Source organism: Lipotes vexillifer, unplaced genomic scaffold (assembly GCF_000442215.2).
Source record: "Lipotes vexillifer unplaced genomic scaffold, Lipotes_vexillifer_v1.1 scaffold395, whole genome shotgun sequence".
Classification (NCBI taxonomy): domain Eukaryota; kingdom Metazoa; phylum Chordata; class Mammalia; order Artiodactyla; family Lipotidae; genus Lipotes; species Lipotes vexillifer.
Window position 1 is genome coordinate 2,122,413 of NW_006797390.1, and position 17,224 is coordinate 2,139,636.

The 17,224-nt window shown below is 38.8% G+C and overlaps 1 protein-coding gene across 1 annotated transcript in view; it reads left to right on the forward strand.

Moving 5' to 3' along the window:
* Window positions 1–16,394, forward strand: part of LOC103077690 (alpha-2-macroglobulin-like) — a 41,043-nt gene extending 24,649 nt beyond the window's left edge. The window contains exons 19-36 of the mRNA XM_007469355.1: window positions 739–967; window positions 1,703–1,829; window positions 2,179–2,300; window positions 2,931–2,982; window positions 4,925–5,008; window positions 5,504–5,680; window positions 6,002–6,089; window positions 7,067–7,223; window positions 7,988–8,062; window positions 8,509–8,689; window positions 9,961–10,184; window positions 11,809–12,027; window positions 12,187–12,314; window positions 13,208–13,298; window positions 14,403–14,471; window positions 15,341–15,443; window positions 15,880–15,921; window positions 16,260–16,394. Of these exons, the coding sequence (XP_007469417.1) occupies window positions 739–967; window positions 1,703–1,829; window positions 2,179–2,300; window positions 2,931–2,982; window positions 4,925–5,008; window positions 5,504–5,680; window positions 6,002–6,089; window positions 7,067–7,223; window positions 7,988–8,062; window positions 8,509–8,689; window positions 9,961–10,184; window positions 11,809–12,027; window positions 12,187–12,314; window positions 13,208–13,298; window positions 14,403–14,471; window positions 15,341–15,443; window positions 15,880–15,921; window positions 16,260–16,276 (2,185 nt within the window). The 3' untranslated portion in view covers window positions 16,277–16,394. The remainder of the gene's footprint in view (window positions 1–738; window positions 968–1,702; window positions 1,830–2,178; window positions 2,301–2,930; window positions 2,983–4,924; window positions 5,009–5,503; window positions 5,681–6,001; window positions 6,090–7,066; window positions 7,224–7,987; window positions 8,063–8,508; window positions 8,690–9,960; window positions 10,185–11,808; window positions 12,028–12,186; window positions 12,315–13,207; window positions 13,299–14,402; window positions 14,472–15,340; window positions 15,444–15,879; window positions 15,922–16,259) is intronic.
* Window positions 16,395–17,224: the final 830 nt, after the last annotated feature.

Here is a 17,224-nt window from a genome sequence, read left to right on the forward strand (position 1 = left end):
ACCATTCGTATTTTCTCCATATCGCCAATGAGGCTGTTATGCTATCTTATCATTCAAGTGTTTACTCAAGTATCACTTTTAATTTCCTTCAAGAACTTTCCTTTGCATTCATAACTTGGCTAACTGTTTGGTGCAAGAGGCCTAGCTTCCAGCCTATCTCAGCTTTCAACATGCCTTTACCACAAACCTTAATAATTTCTAGCTTTTGATTTAAAGTGAGAAGTGTGCAATTCTTCCTTTCACTTGAATGCTTAGAGGCCATCATAGGGTTGTTAACTGGCCTGATTTCAATATTGTTGTGTCTCAGGGACTAGGGAAGCTCAAGAAGAGGAAGAGGGACAGGGGAATGGCTGGTCAGTGGAGCAGTCAGAACACACACAACATTTATCTATTAAGTTTGCCATCTTATATGGGTGCAGTTCATGGCACCCCAAAACAATTACAACAGTAACATCAAAGATTGCTGATCACAGATCATCGTAACAAATATAATAATAATTTAAAAGTCTGAAATATTGAGAGAATTACCAAAATGTGACACAGAGAGATAAGGCGAGCAAATGCTGTTAGAAAAATGACACCAATAGGCTTGCCTGACGCAGTGTTGCCACAAACCTTTAATTTATTTAAAAAAGAAAACACAGTATCTATAAAGCACAATAAAGCAAAGTGCAAGAAAATGAGGCATGCCTGTATTTAACTGCTTACTTTTTGTTCTGCACATTGCCACCTCCCCAGCTCCTCAGGTGTGGCTGAAGTAGGAGTAATAGTCCCCGATACCATCACTGAGTGGAAGGCAGGGGCCCTGTGCTTGTCCAGTGACACTGGACTTGGTCTCTCTCCGACTGCCTCTCTCCGAGCCTTCCAGCCCTTCTTTGTGGATCTCACGATGCCCTACTCTGTGATCCGCGGAGAAGCCTTCACACTCAAGGCCACTGTGTTAAACTACCTTCCCAAATGCATCCAGGTAAGGACTTCTCTTTATTAACTTGAACACAAGGTAACAGTCAAGTAAATTAAAAACTGCATTCCTGGGAATACTGACAAACTCCTGTGTATAAGATGGGCTCACCAGGAGATAATACTGTCAGAGATACTCATATGTTATGTGACTATGGTTGCTGATATCTCCAAATACCAAATGACAACTTAAAACAAGGTTCTGACCCTTATCATAACCCTTTAAAGTTAGGAAGTTTGTGTAACATGAAGATTTCTGGCATGAACAACAAAAACCAGTATATGCTGATTCTCATGTCTTATACTCTCCAAGGTTTCAACCTCTACATTCCCATATATTTAACTTTTCTTATATGATTAACTGTATTAAACTTAACTTTTAAAGTTATTTATGTGCATCTTACCATAACTGTTTATAAATCTTGTATACTCTGCTGGGAGAGCTGAGGGTATGGTCAAGATCCTAAGCCAAAGGAGTAGAGCTTCCACAGGCAACAAACATACACCATCATGACTTTTCCTCTCCTCTGCTCCTACCACGTGAAAGAGCAGATTATCCCCAAATACTAATGTTTAGATGTCAGATCCACTTATAAGATGCTCAGTCTTCATTTATATTGTCTTCAATATTAGGCAACCTGAAATCTACCCAATCCCTCAATGTGCTTTATTTCAAGCCATTCTTCCTTTGGCCCCCTTTCCCTCTGGTCTATTTGTCTCTTTGTCTCATGCGTGGTTTCAGGTCAGTGTGCACCTAGAAGCCTCTCCTGCATTCCTAGCTGTCCCAGGAGAGAAGGAACAAGAGACTCAATGCATCTGTGGGAACGGCCGGCAAACCGTGTCCTGGGCAGTAACCCCAAAGTCATTAGGTGAGAGACAGCCTCCTAGAGGCAGTTCTCTACTCAACGACTGTGTGTGTCTGTCTATGGGATCCTCATATCCAGGCAAAGACGCCCCCACCCCCCACCAAATGGTAGAAGTTTTTTCTTTGTCTTTCATTCTAGGATGTCTAGAAGGATATACCCCCTTCCCTCACCTCCAGCTCCACCATGGATTCCCAGTATCATTAGCCTCTAGTCTATGCTGCTTCCATTTCTGCTATGTTTTTATAAAACAAAAAAATAAGGTCACAAAGCATTAAACATTTATAAATCTTGGGGTTTGGAGGCATGGAGGAAAAGAGAGATGGTGCTCATCTCTACTGGCCCCTTTTTCCAGGGAATGTGAATTTCACAGTGAGTGCAGAGGCACTGGAGTCTCAAGAGCTGTGTGGGACCGAGGTGGCTGTGGTCCCTGAACATGGAAGGAAAGACACAGTCATCAAGCCCCTGTTGGTGGAAGTAAGTAAGCCTGCCCATGTGATAAGTCACAGTGAGTCAAGAAAAACAGTGGTGTATCCAGCTGGGGTTCCAACTTTTAGGTAAGAAGGGCTAAAAAATAGATATATGAAAAAAGAAATATATGTATATATATATATATGTATATATATATATATGTATATATATATATATGTATATATATATGTGTGTGTATATATATATATATATACATATTATGTATATATATATATATGTATATATATATATATGTATATATATATATATGTATATATATATATATGTATATATATATATATGTATATATATATGTGTGTGTATATATATATATATACATATATATATATATATATATATATATATAGTCATGGGATATTTCACAATATGATTCTCTCTCTGTGTGTCTCTCTGTCTCTCTCTCTTGATTTTACTTTGTAATTTTCTCCTCCCTTTCTCATCTATCAACCTGTCTCCTTCACATTACTTACACTTATAGAATTTGCTTTTATAATACATTTGAAAATCAGTTCCAATCCTTCTCTCCATCAAGAAACCTGTAGTTCCCCTATTAACACACATGTCCTGAAAGTCAATCCATTCTCACTTCTAACTTTTCTTTCGTTCCACCTAAAGCCTGAAGGACTAGAGAAGGAAGCAACATTCAACTCCCTGCTTTGTCCATCAGGTAAGACTCAGTCATCATAATGAAAACAACATTGACTAGAATATAATATTTGAAGTTCAAAGTATTTTATATATACCATTCCTACACTTTCCCTATGAGGTAAGCAAGACCCGAAGAACCATCAACCCATTTTGTAACTGAGGAAACTGGTTTTTAGAGATGCCAAGTAATTTGATCAGCTGAATATCCATATCCCAGGAATTCTGAGTCTTTATTTCTTAAGCACCTGTGCAAACATCAAATTGTCCTTCTGACCAGTGTATGATGTGGTTATAGGTAGAAAGTGGGTAGATTCAAAATGAATACTGCCAAAGAGGATATTTCCTTGGATATTTAGTAATACCACACATGGGTAGCTGAATTCAAGCCCCTTCAACACTGACTTTTGCATAGCTAACCGCGCTGGATAATGAGACTATGCTATTTCCAGAAGAAAAGGTTGCCATAGCCTTTACCATTTGTCATGTCAATATTTGTTTGGTACCAATCCTATACCTAGTATCCTATCAGTCATTGGGAAGGGACTAAAAAAGCTTACAGTAAAAAATACATCTTTATCTTTGTGGAGAATTTCCTAAACAAAAACATTTATAGAAATTCAGTACACTAAGAAATTTATCAACACAATGTGTTCTCATCGCAAACCAATGTCTAATCAACATCATGTGTTCCTTACCTTTCTGTACCTACTAATTTCTGTTTATTATCTTTTTTGTCATGTCAATACTTAAAATATATAAAATGTATTCTAAAAACATAATTGCCTTATTATTTAGCCTTATTTCTACATTTAAGTGAATTTAGTCCTTACTACCAAATCCATATATGTCATGTTTTCTTACAAAACTTTTTGAAGAGAAGTTTCTGACATACAAATAATACATACATAATTAACATAATTATGTATGTATTTAACACATAATTACATTATGTATTTAACTACATGATTAAATTTAATTACATAACTATCAGTAATTAATATAATTGATAATACATACATAATTAATGCATACAACTTAATGAGTTTGGAGATAAGTATACACCTGTGAAACTGTCACCACGATCTATACCATAAGCCTATCCATCACTTCCAAAAGTTTCCTCCCACTCTCTTATTATTATATTTTTATAATATAAGATCTATCCTATTAGCAAATGTTTAGGTTTACAATACAGTATTGTTAACTGTAGGCACTATGCTTTACAGTAGACTTCTTGAATTTATTTATCTTGCATAACTGATAGTTTGTACCCTTTGACAAAAGTTTTATTATTAATCTTATGAGGACAGGATGCAGTATAATGATAAATACTACATTTTTCTTTTTTCATCTTCATGTAATTCACTAATATTAAAATGCCAGCAAATGTATGCTTATCAGCAGCAATTAATTTATTTTCACTGAGTCAAATACTGTTCATCTTCACCCCTAGCCCCATGTCTAGCGCTTCCATTAAAAATACTGTCTTCCTATCTGGTGAAATTTGATGGAAGTAAAGACTGAGCATTATGGTAGAATTCAGGAACTTTTTGAATATTTTTCCTTTGCTTATATATACATAGCAGGTTTTTTGCATACAACTGTTGTGTAAGGAGGCTGGGGATGGACATGAAATATATCACCTTGTGATAACAATCTTGTGTTAGCCATAGGATGATTACAACACAATCACAACATCACAGGTACTTGTCAGTTTGTAGCCTTCTTTTGGAATGCAACTCCACATACAAGGAGGTTGGGGAAGGAAAAGTTCTAGAACTCTCAGAATCCCATTCATATATGTTGAAGGTATTTTTTAAGACTGGAATATTAAAAGAGGGACAACTTTTCAGAAGAAGTTTAGGTACAAGGCATAGTTCTGGCTTCTGGGTCTTGGAACTCTTCAGGAAGATATACAGCAGAAATCATCTTCATTGTGGCTGATTTGTTTCTTTCTCTAGGTGCCGAGGTGTCTGAAAAATTATCTCTGAAGCTGCCACCAAATGTGGTAGAAGAGTCTGCCCGAGCCTCCTTCTCAGTTTTGGGTGAGTCTCCAGCCCTAGGGGACTACTGTACTATATTAGACAATGTCTACTATATTTTTTCCATAAATACTTTCTCAAAATAACAGCTATACTTTTTTTTTTTTTTTTCCTTGCGTTATGCGGGCCTCTCACTGTTGTGGCCTCTCCCATTTGCGGAGCACAGGCTCCGGACGCGCAGGCTCAGTGGCCATGGCTCACGGGCCCAGCCGCTCCGCGGCATGTGGGATCTTCCCGAAACGGGGCACGAACCCGCGTCTCCTGCATCGGCAGGCGGACTCTCAAGCACTGCGCCACCAGGGAAGCCCAACAGCTATACTTTTAACTTCTTTCTTCTTTGGACTTATTTATTGCTTCCAATCATACTTCTGTTGCTTGAAGACACCCTTCCTAAAATTCCTCATTTCTTTACCTCAGCTAATTATTCATTTCTTCTTAATGATTCTGATAGATTATAATCTATAAGCTTTATGACTCCCCATCTCTCCCATTTCCTAGGAGACATATTAGGCTCTGCCATGCAAAATACACAAAATCTCCTCCAAATGCCCTATGGCTGTGGAGAACAAAATATGGTCCTCTTTGCTCCTAACATCTACGTTCTGGATTATCTAAATAAAATACAGCAGCTGACTGCAGAGATCAAGTCCAAGGCCATTCGCTACCTCAACATTGGTGAGTCACTGAATAAGAGAGTGAAAATTTCACAGTGCAATTTTAACAATAGGTTGGAATCCCCAATAGGCTTGAGTTACTTATCAATATGATATGTAAATTTATCGTACTATGATAGTTACAATAATAAGAATACTATGACAGTTGACTTCATGGTACCTATCCAGTGTCCAGCCTCCAATAAAATGTTTAGGACTCAGAACCATCTAACATATTGCAGCAAAATTTAGGAACTATCACAAGATGCCAAGGCATTTTGTTTATTTCTCTGGCTACAGAGTGTACAACCCGTCATGTTGCTTCATTAACCTTCCATTCCAGGTTACCAGAGACAGCTGCTCTACAGGCACTATGATGGCTCTTACAGCACCTTTGGGGAGCAGCATGGCAACAATGAGGGTAACACCTGGTAAGGGAAAGACAGTTTTTTGAGCTCCTATTTTTGTGTCAGGTCTTTTACATATATTATCAAAATTATATTCCCAGGAACCCTATCAGATATGTATTATTAAGCCTATAGTTTGGTTATACTAGATAAATATACCAAAACTAGCAAGGTAACAAGCAAAAAAGCTGAGATTCGAATACACGTATGTTAGATTTGTCCCCAGAATTCATCCTGTTCATAATACACCAAGGTATTCTTTCTGAAATAACTATTATTTTTTTTCTAAAATAGCCCCCATAACCATGATTTTTTTAATGAGATAGCCAGCAAACATATCATATAACTTCTAGATAAACCATGTTCACTTCAGTTTATGTTTTTAGATCATATTCATCTTAATCACTAATAAATTCAATAATAGGAGGAAAGAAATGAGGTGGAGCCAGCGATATGAAACACCATTTTAAAATCCCTAAGGCAAAGCAATGTCCGAAGTTACTGCATGTAAGAGCTGTGTATGAGAAGATTCTGCCACATCTACAGAAGAAAATCGCTAAAGAAAAGATTTAAAGCCTTACTCAAATAAAATAAAAAAAGAAGTAACATTAGTACAGTTGACCCTTGAAACACATGGGGGTTAGGGGCGCTGACCTTCAGCAGTAGTAAATTCACATATCATTTTACAGTCGGCCCTCGGTATCCCCAGTTGTGCATCCACGGATTCAACCAACTGGGGATCATGTAGTATTGTAGTACATATTTAGTAAAAAAGAAATCCATGTGTAAGTGAACCCATGCAGTTCAAACCATGTCGTTCAAGGGTCAGCTGTACGAGAGCTAGCAGAGTCATCAAGTAAAGGCAATGGGAGCTCTAAGTAAAGAATTCCTGTTAGATGATTCACGTCACTGTGAGAAGTGTCCTATGAAGCCTGTTGCTGTGATGTGGTTATAAAACCACTGTAACAATGTAAATGTGATCATCACTTCCTCCCCTTCAGGCTCACAGCCTTTGTACTGAAGAGTTTTGCCCAGGCTCGAACCTATATCTTCATTGATGAAGCACATATTACCGAAGCTCTCACCTGGCTTGCCCAAAAGCAGAGGGACAGTGGCTGTTTCAGGAGTTCTGGGTCACTGCTCAACAATGCCATTAAGGTGAAGTGTTCTCGGAGCTAGTGTTGATTTGTCCATTACACTGTCCTCAAGGATGAGGAGAGGAAGTGATAACATAAGAATTCCTTAAGGAAGGTATCAGAAGAAAATAAAACCTGGATAGCACCAAGAAAGAGGGGATGGAACTTAGAGTGATTGTGATACTTTGCTTCATGGTGATGTATATGGGTAAGGACAAATTCCATGACAGCAGAATACAAGGAGCTGATTAAGAGCATTCTCAAAAGTTATTGGGAGTTTTTAAATTACTGATTCATTTTCAGTACTGGTAATTGATCTGTTCATATTTTCTATTTCTTCCTGGTTCAGTCTTGGGAGATTATACCTTTCTAAGAATTTGTCCATTTCTAGATTGTCCATTTTATTGGCCTATAGTTGCTGGTAGTAGTCTCTTATGACCCTTTGTATTTCTGTGGTGTCAGTTGTAACTTCTTTTTTCATTTCTGATTTTACTGATTTGAGCCCTCTCCCTTTTTTTTCTTGATGAGTCTGGCTAAAGGTTTATCAATTTTGTTTATCTTTTCAAAGAACCAGCTTTTAGTTTCACTGATCTTTTCTATTTTTTTTAAGTTTCTATTTTATTTATTTCTTCTCTGATCTTTATGATTTCTTTCCTTCCTAAACCTTATGCTTTAGGCATAAGGTTAGGTTGTTTATTTTAGATTTTTCTGGTTTCCCGAGGTAAGCTTGTATCGCTATAAATGTCCCTCAAATTATTCAAATCTGTCTCTCTCTCATATTTACAGGGTGGAGTGGACGATGAAGTGACCCTCTCTGCCTATATCACCATTGCCCTTCTGGAGATTCCTCTCCCTGTCACTGTAGGTGCCCTTGCTGAAACCTCGTTCTAGATGCAATGAAACTGCTGACCTGATGTCTGAAACAACACCCTACTTAAAACCAGTTGTCAGCATTCCTTCTATGCAATGTCAATGCTTCCCAGATCAACAGAGAACTTAGTCAGTCCATTAAGAAAGATTTACACTTCCCCAGTGATGACCCTAGTCTATTTTTCCCCTAGCAACCCCAGTACCACCATCACCACACATGCAGAATGAATTCTAAAGATATGGCCTATATTCCTGCCTTATGAATGTGAGACTCACAGATTTTAAAAAAATACTATTCTCTCTATCCGTAAGAATGAGGCTAGAAAGACAAAAGCTTTCCAACAACTTCCTGACCTCTGTGCTGTGGTCTGTGTTTACCCGGGAGCGCTAGCCCCCCTATTCACACAGCTCACTCCCTTATCACTCTGCCTTCCCAGCACCCTGTCGTCCGCAATGCCCTGTTCTGCCTGGAGTCAGCCTGGAAGTCAGCCAAGGAAGGATCCCGAGGCAGCCACGTCTACACCAAGGCACTGTTGGCCTATGCCTTTGCCCTGGCAGGTAACCAGGAAAAGAGAAGAGAAGTACTCAAGTCACTTGATGAGGAAGCCGTAAAGGAAGGTGAGAGCACACCCGGAATCTTTCTCCCACCCCACAGTCTCTGGATCAAGGATTCCATATTAAAAATACCCCATGACTACCTCTCAGGACGCCTTTCCCCTCTCTTCTTTTGTCTATGTCATTATGGACTCAAGGATTTCTCACTCAAGTCACACATCCAAAGATAAGAGGCAATGTACTGTATATATACAAAAAGGCATAAAGAATAATAAGCAAACACCTTTAATACTTCCCTTCCAGCTTAAGAAACAAATTATTACCAATGTTGGAAAAATCCCTTGTGTACCATTCCTACCTGCAAAAGTAATTGTTATCCTGAATTTGTCATTACAAACTCCATGGATTTCTTTATCTTTTTACTGCATATGTATCCCTAAATAATATTCAGAATGTTTACATTTTTCCTCTTTAGATAAGAAGTATCATCCTTCTGAGTATTTCTGCTTGATCCTTGTCTGTCTGTCTGCCTTTTGTTTTTTAAGTTCAACATTAGGCAGGCTGATAGGAGTCTCCTGTATGGGTATGTTCATTTTCACTGCTGCATGATACATTACAATATATTAAAAAGGCCATAATTTATTTAGAGAGTCTCTCCTCGTGGATCTTTTCTTGTTTCTTATTTACTTCTATTGCAAACCATGCTGCAATGAATACTCATATACCCATCTCCTTGAGGGGGTGTGTGAGTTTCTCTAACTTGTACTTAGAAAGCGTAACTGCTGATTAGCGGGCTAAACACGTCTTTCCCTTTGCTGGATATCATCAGATTACTCTCCAAAGAGCTGTTTTCTTCCCACAGCAGTGTAAATCCGTTCCGTTATTTCACACCCTGTCAGCCTTTGCTATTTTGAGGACTACTCTATTTTTTTTTTAATCTAATGAGTGTAAACTCCATTATCTCATGTGATCTGTGATCCTCATAAGAAACCTCCGAAGACAGGCTTTACAGAAAGTTGAACAAGCCCTAGATAGGGTCTGGATAACATCAGATGTCGGAAATTACCACAACCAGTCAGAGAACTTGCGCTGCCATTTCTCTCTTCCACCAATGCAACCACCGCAACCATTTGAAAACCTAGATGGCACAGCTTCTGACTCCTTAGCCCAGATGAAACAAGCCTCGTTCAGCTGTCTGTAGGCAGGAAGTCGCCAGATAAGATTTAAGAGATTATCACTGGAACGCAACCCACACTTCAGCACTGGCCCTTGTCCTTTTACCTGAAGTTAAATATGAACATGTGGTCACTTGCAAATCTTTTGCTCACCTCCAGATAATTCTGTCCACTGGACACGACCTCAGAAACCCAAGGCACAAGTGGAGCATTTGTACCAACCCCGGGCTCCCTCCGCTGAAGTGGAGATGACAGCCTATGTGCTCCTTGCTTACCTCACTGCCCAGCCTGCCCTGACCTCGGAGGACCTAACCCCTGCCACGCGCATCGTGAAGTGGATCTCAAGGCAGCAGAACTCCCAGGGGGGCTTCTCCTCCACCCAGGTCTGTGGTTAGCAAGAGCCTTTTACTTTACCTTCAGGTAGAAAAATGTTTGAACAAGATGCAAACACGTACAAGAAGAAAAGAAATGAAGATAAGAATAACTTGAAATGAGAAGAATGTTATTAGTATTCAAGGATGGTGAGAAATAAGAAAAAATGAGAGTCAAAGAGGGCTGAGGGGGCTTCCCTGGTGGCGCAGTGGTTGAGAGTCCGCCCGCCGATGCAGGGGACACGGGTTCGTGCCCCGGTCCGGGAAGATCCCACATGCCGCGGAGCGGCTGGGCCCGTGAGCCATGGCCGCTGAGCCTGCGCGTCCGGAGCCTGTGCTCCGCAGCGGGACAGGCCACAACAGTGAAAGGCCCGCGTACTGCGGAAAAAAAAAAAAAAAAGAGGGCTGAAAAGAAAATGCCAATTCTGCCCCACCCCCATCCCATATTTTTATCACAGGCTTCTATTTCCAGTAACAACTCTACATCCCTAAAGCAATATGGGGCACCAGGAGCCTACACACGATGGCCACAGCAGAACGAATTTAAAAATCCGCCATTCTTCTGGAAGTTCTAAGAGTCCTTTCAAGTTGTTCCCAGAAACACTATTCAGAAACCAATCACCTCTCCTTGCAAAGCTCTCCATTTCTAGGTCCACTTTGACTGGCTTATTTTAAGGCTGACACATTTCATGCTTCCTCTATCCACCTCTTAATATACAAACATATGTTCACTGGGAGCATAAAAAACTGTCTTTATTCATCCAACCTCCTGAGCCTAACTATATACTCTTATATGTAAAAAATTAATCAATATAGACAGAGCAGGGAGTTTCATCTCCAGAGAATTCAGAGGTTAGTGTATGCACCCTAAAAGAGAAGCAGATGTGACAGAAAGACATTCCATCCTTTTTCCACTGTATTTAATCTCTTATCTTTCCATATAAATGGAGAAAATAATTTTGTTAAAAGTTATCATTCGTTTCTTAGAAAATTATTATTTGAAGGATGCCAGGTTCCATGTGGATGAGAATTGAGAATATGACCTGCCCGCTGGAGGGGGATCCAAACTTCTGATGAAAAAGAGAGAACCAAATAAAAATGTCAACAAATCCAGAATATAATTATAATTATTCATTTTTTATTTCCTCTGGAGAAACTGAAGCATGACCCTGATCATGGCTGCAAAGGACCCTGGGTTTTCTCAGGGCACTGACCTCAGCAGCAGAGCAGAGTGTAGCTTGGGGTGAGAGCCAAACTAAACTTTGGTTGGGTGGTGACAGATATGACCACAGTTATCAAGAAAGACATCTTAGGCAAATAGCTAATGCTAATAAATAATTCCCATTCATATATATTCTCCACATTGCATACCTCACATATATTTATAGAGAGAAAATAATTGATTTTCTGAGAAATAAATTTCTAAAGCATATAGTACAAGGCAGATATGTGAAGGTTATGGTTCTGTCACCTATCTAAGGATTACAATCAACCTTGAAATGAGAACCTCAATATTTAAGCAGTGAGGGAAACAGGAAATAGGAAATCAAAGCCCCTTTTGTGGCAGCTAACATGGGCCTTTGGGTCTTCAAAGGGTTATCATGCCTAAGTGGGTTCCCTCACCTGTCTCTTCCAGGACACTGTGGTGGCTCTCCATGCTTTGTCCAAATATGGAGCAGCCACTTTCACCAGGACTGGGAAGGCTATACAGGTGACCATCCAATCTTCAGGGACATTTTCCACAAAATTCCGAGTGGACAACAGCAACCTCCTGTTACTACAGCAGGTTTCATTGCCAGAGGTGCCCGGAGAGTACAGTATGACAACGACAGGAGAAGGATGTGTTTACCTCCAGGTGAGATTCCAGGGGCAGGTGGGGACAAAAGGTCCAGAGTAACATTGTCACTGAGAAGGCCTAACACAGCAAATGATGGGGCAAATCAAAGAAAGAGTTGAGGAAGTTGGGAGGAATCCTGGGCAAGGGAAAAATCACAGATTTTTGTCTGTTCCACAGACATCTTTGAAATACAATATTCTCCCGAGAAAGGAAGAGTTTCCATTTGCTTTGGAGGTGCAGACTCTGCCCCAAACTTGTGATGGACCCAGAGCTCACACCAGCTTCCAAATCTCACTGAGAGTCAGGTAAGATCTCTGACTGCATCATGCAGTTCTGGGTATAACAACCAATCTTCTTACTGGAACTCCACATGAAGCAGAGCAAGGATGACAGTGAATGTTTGTTCTACCTTTATTGAAAAACCATGTGTTCTCGTGTTGACACAGAATTTCTCAGTGATGGGGCTTACATTGTATATCCCCCAACTCCAGGATCTATTAGTGTCTAGTCTCATTATTTACAGCTTATTAATTCCCCTCAATAATAAATAAAGAACGTCTAACCTGAATTCCTGACTTTATTCTAATGTAATTATTCATCCTGATTTCATTCTATTGTAATGAAATCCTATATTATTCTTGCTTTATCTGGGACAGAGGTGGAGACTTCTTGAAAAGCGCGAATAGAAGGAAGTAGTGACTCTCTAGTTAGAATTCCTACTGGTAATAATTAAATCTCAGATTATATATAAAATAATCAATTTGGGGGAAAATACATACATAAGCAGCCATATTCAAATACCTACAGGGCTATTTGTATCTGTCCTCAAGAATATTATAACCTGGTTGGGGATACTATTCAGGAAAAAAGACAAAGTATATGTAACAAATAACTGGGATAGATTAGAAGTCTCATGCCCAGCTAAGCATCACTTACAGAGCTTTCTTAAAATGCAGATCCTCAGAGTTCACACCCATGAATTTCTGATTCATCAGGTCTAGAGTATAGGCCTGGTCTCTGTGGCTTTAACAGGCTCCCCTGAAGATTCTAATGCACAGCCAGTTTTTTGAGCTACTTGGTAGGAAATTTAGGAAGACTTCTGGTACTTTTCAGAGCTGTTGAGTGCTTACTGTGGACATAGAAAAAAAATATTTAATAACACAGAAAATCCTAATTCCTTTCTTCCCTGGATCTTTAGTTACACTGGAAGACGTCCAGCCTCCAACATGGTGATTGCTGACGTGAAAATGGTATCTGGCTTCATTCCCTTGAAACCAACAGTGAAAATGGTAGGTTTACTATAAGCCCAGGAGACCCTATTTTATTTAATATTTTATGTATCTCTAGACTAAGACAACATTAATATGAAAATACTATTAAATTAACTTCTATCAAAGACATTACTGTCTCCAAAAGGAGAAATATAATTTAGCACGTTTATATGGGGGTTTGTTTGTTTGTTTGTTTTCTCATTTAACTTTGTTTAAATGGGTCTCAAATTTTGTGATGGATTTTTGGTCAAGTTTCCATTAAGGTATTAATAAAAATACTAATTTTAAAAACTAATAACTCAAAACTGCCGCCCACAGAAAAACAAATGATCCATAAAACATTCTCCTTTTCTTCTAGTTTTATGATACATTGTTATCATTAACCAGTCTTTCACTACTAAGTTCAATGGTCAACTCAGACGGTTTTGAGACTGGACTTCCACCATTGATCAAACTGGGGTGGCAGGTATTAGGGATCATATTCATTTAGCCTTCTGAACTATCTGGGCAGACCTGGTGACCTTGCCAGCTCCAGCAGCCTTCCTGTCCACTGCTTTAGGGACACCCACAGCAACGGTCTATCTCTTGTCATGAACAGCACTTTGCTAGGAGCCACATCTACTGGGAAAAAATTGTCAGCAGGCTACTGCTTTAATGGAGCTTAGAATCTTCAGAAGATAAAGCATACACACATGAACTAGTGAAAAAAATATGAGAAAGATTGATAGACATAAACTAGAACTATTACAGAAGTACAGAGGAAACTGAGATTGCTACAAGTTATAATAAGCAAAAAAAGTAAAAAAACAAAAACCTCCTTCATGAAGGAATGGAATGTGAATTGAACCTTGAAATATGGGTAATTTCCAAGTTTGGGACATTTAGTTCCCTTTTCTTCAAATAAATCAATTTACACATAGGTCCTGTGTCGTATTAAAGTTAAACCCTGCATCCCAATTATCTTTCATTTTTAATTCTGCCACATTATTGCCTTTGCTTACAAAAAGCATTTGAAGAAATTTTACCCTCAGGCTTAATTTGGTAATAAACATTCTTCTCTTCTCTGGTTCCCCAGGGTTTTCTTCTGTTTATTAACATTTGTGATGTCTTAATTTTCTTCAGCTTGAAACATCTGACCACGTGAGCCGAACAGAAATCAGCAACAACCATGTTTTGATTTACCTGGATAAGGTGAGAGCCCTGCCATCCTATCCAAAAAAAATATGGATAATGAGCTACCTGGGAAGTGAATGAAGGCATTTTGGAGACATCACCTCCATGCTAAATATTTGAGAATTCTAACATTAGGTCCAGTGAATATTCTCCTCTCCTTCTCTATTTATATTTCATCTGGGACTATGGGAAGAAATGACTTGTTATAATATTGGGATATGAATATTTCTAGGACCCCATAAGCAAGAAATTCTCCACAAAAGGTGCTCATTATGTGCACAAGTTATTTTGAAGACACATATAAGGAAGTAACCATTGGGATTAGTCAATTATTGTATCAACAGCACATCAAAAAGACAAAAGGGGGATATGCTATCAATCTCAGCAAGGACTTAGACTATAAAACAACAAGACCAGTGCACCAATAAACCAATCTGATTTTATAGTTGTGTGTTGTTGCATAGTTTATTCATACCTACATTGACGGATATTATAGTTTACAAATTTTATGAAACATAGGCTGCAGTGATCCACCTTTTATATTCCTTTTTGAGTCGACACAAGTATTTCTACAAGATAGAGTAGTGAAGCTGTACTGAATCTCTGATACTTAAAAGTAAACACAGCTATTCAAACAATAAAAAGCCTGCATCATTCACCCCCTATGAATAGAGCTATGCACTCACATTGATGGGAGTATATGAATAGTTTTAGTTATTTAAGAAACAACTGGGGGAAGTTTTCACCTACTCTGAGAGCTTTTGGCCCAATTTAAGTACCCTGTTAGTTGACAAAAAGTTTTTCCCCAAAATAGATGAATACTTAAATTCACTCAAAGATAGAGGAAAGCTCCCTGGAGAGTCATCTAATTCCTTTCTGCTTTATAGGTGACAAATCAGACCCTGAGCTTGTCCTTCACGGTTCTTCAAGACATCCCAGTAAGGGATCTGAAACCAGCCATAGTGAAAGTCTATGATTATTATGAGACAGGTGAGTGAAAGCAAAGTTCACACAGAAATTAAATACCTGATCACAGAAATTTAGATTTGAGAGATGTGTTGGGGCAATTCATTACACTAATCAGTCTTATCACTTCATTTTGTCTCTATCAAGTCTGATATGAACAAATTATTACTAATACAAAGCACCTGTAAGATATTTAGTTCCCTTTTCTTCAGATAAAATCAACTGTAGGACAATATGAAATTTAAATAAGTATAACATCTGTACTCTTACCCTTCAGGAGTTTAGGGTAAAGGAAAGCATAACATAAAGTATTTGAAAATATAAGACAGAAAGCAGCACATCAAATGAATGCTGCTGAGGTTTCTGATGCAATTCTTCCCACAATAAAGATTCTTTCACTGACCTGTAACATAGATGTTCGCTTTCCCTCTCACTTCTGACTATTTTTGTTTTTATTCAGATGAGTTTGCCGTTGCTGAGTACAGTGCTCCTTGCAGCAAAGGTAAGCAATTCATACTCCTTCCAGATGGAGTCAGAACCCCTTTGGCTTGTCCCTCAAATCTCCTCCTTAAAATTCTAGCTAAATATTTCTCATAGACATCATACTGTTCACAGTGCAACTTATTATAGAAAAATACATTTATTGGGAAAGGGCCCCTGATAGTCATAACTCAGACAGTTCACAGAATTGCATATTAGATAATTTTAAGTAATGGATCTCATCCCATTATACTAATTGGATTTCCTCAGGAACCATGCTACCCAGATCTAAAGGAAGGAATATTCACTGTTCTGGAATCCCAAGTCCATCTTAATTTTCTATCCTTTCCACTATCACAGACACTGGAAATGCTTAAAGACCACATCAATGAAAACTGCTTTGCTGGAGTCCCTGTTCCACAGACTCAGGTCTCCATGGAAGAAAAGAGTCTTTATATCTCTGAAGGCTTGTTGAATAAACCTTTTTCTCTGGTCAGCCCATATCACTGTTTACTCATTTATTCAATAAACACTTATTACACTTCCATGTGATTCCCAATAGACTCCTGAGATAAAAATTCACAGCAATCAAGGGCTAAAGGATTTCAAAAACTGAAAAACATTACAGAGGTGGTGGTCACAGTAGGCTTCATTTAGAGGTTGCAGGGAAAAGCAGCAAGCATTGGATTATGTACCAGGAGCGTGTAAAGTGAGTTTGGTTATAGGATTACCCTGATAAAAAGCTGAAGAGTGGATTTATGAGAGAATAAAAGGCTGACTTGACAAAGAAAGACTTTCCACATTAAAGGGAAATATGAAATAGAAAGTTGGATATGTCAAACATTGGGAGGCAGCATAATTAATTGGGACTTGATCTGAATTGGAAGTTACGTGACCTCAGAACCAAAGCTGCCATTGACCAATACAAGCGATCAGTCAGTTAACCTTGGGTTTCAGATTCAAGGAAGGATGACAGATTGAAAATGCTGAAGAGGTGATTCAAGTAGAAGTGAGTTTTCCTAGAAGAAAGAATATATAGGATTCAAAGCCCAAATAGGACTGTTACATCTTTTTTCTACAACTTTGAGCCAGAACCAAAGGATGGATACAAACTCAAAAAGGTATTCAGAGGCATTAAGTATTAAAATCATCCATTATATGGATGGAGGGGCAGAAGCTTCTGGAGTTTGAAGAGAAGGTCCCTGAAAAGTCCTAGAGTCCTAGTCTTCATCTGGTTGAGTCTGACAGAAGCCTGGATGCTATAAACTAAGAACTCTCAAGGACTTGAAGTTCAAGCACACTTAGCTCTGTCTCCAGGCTAGGCA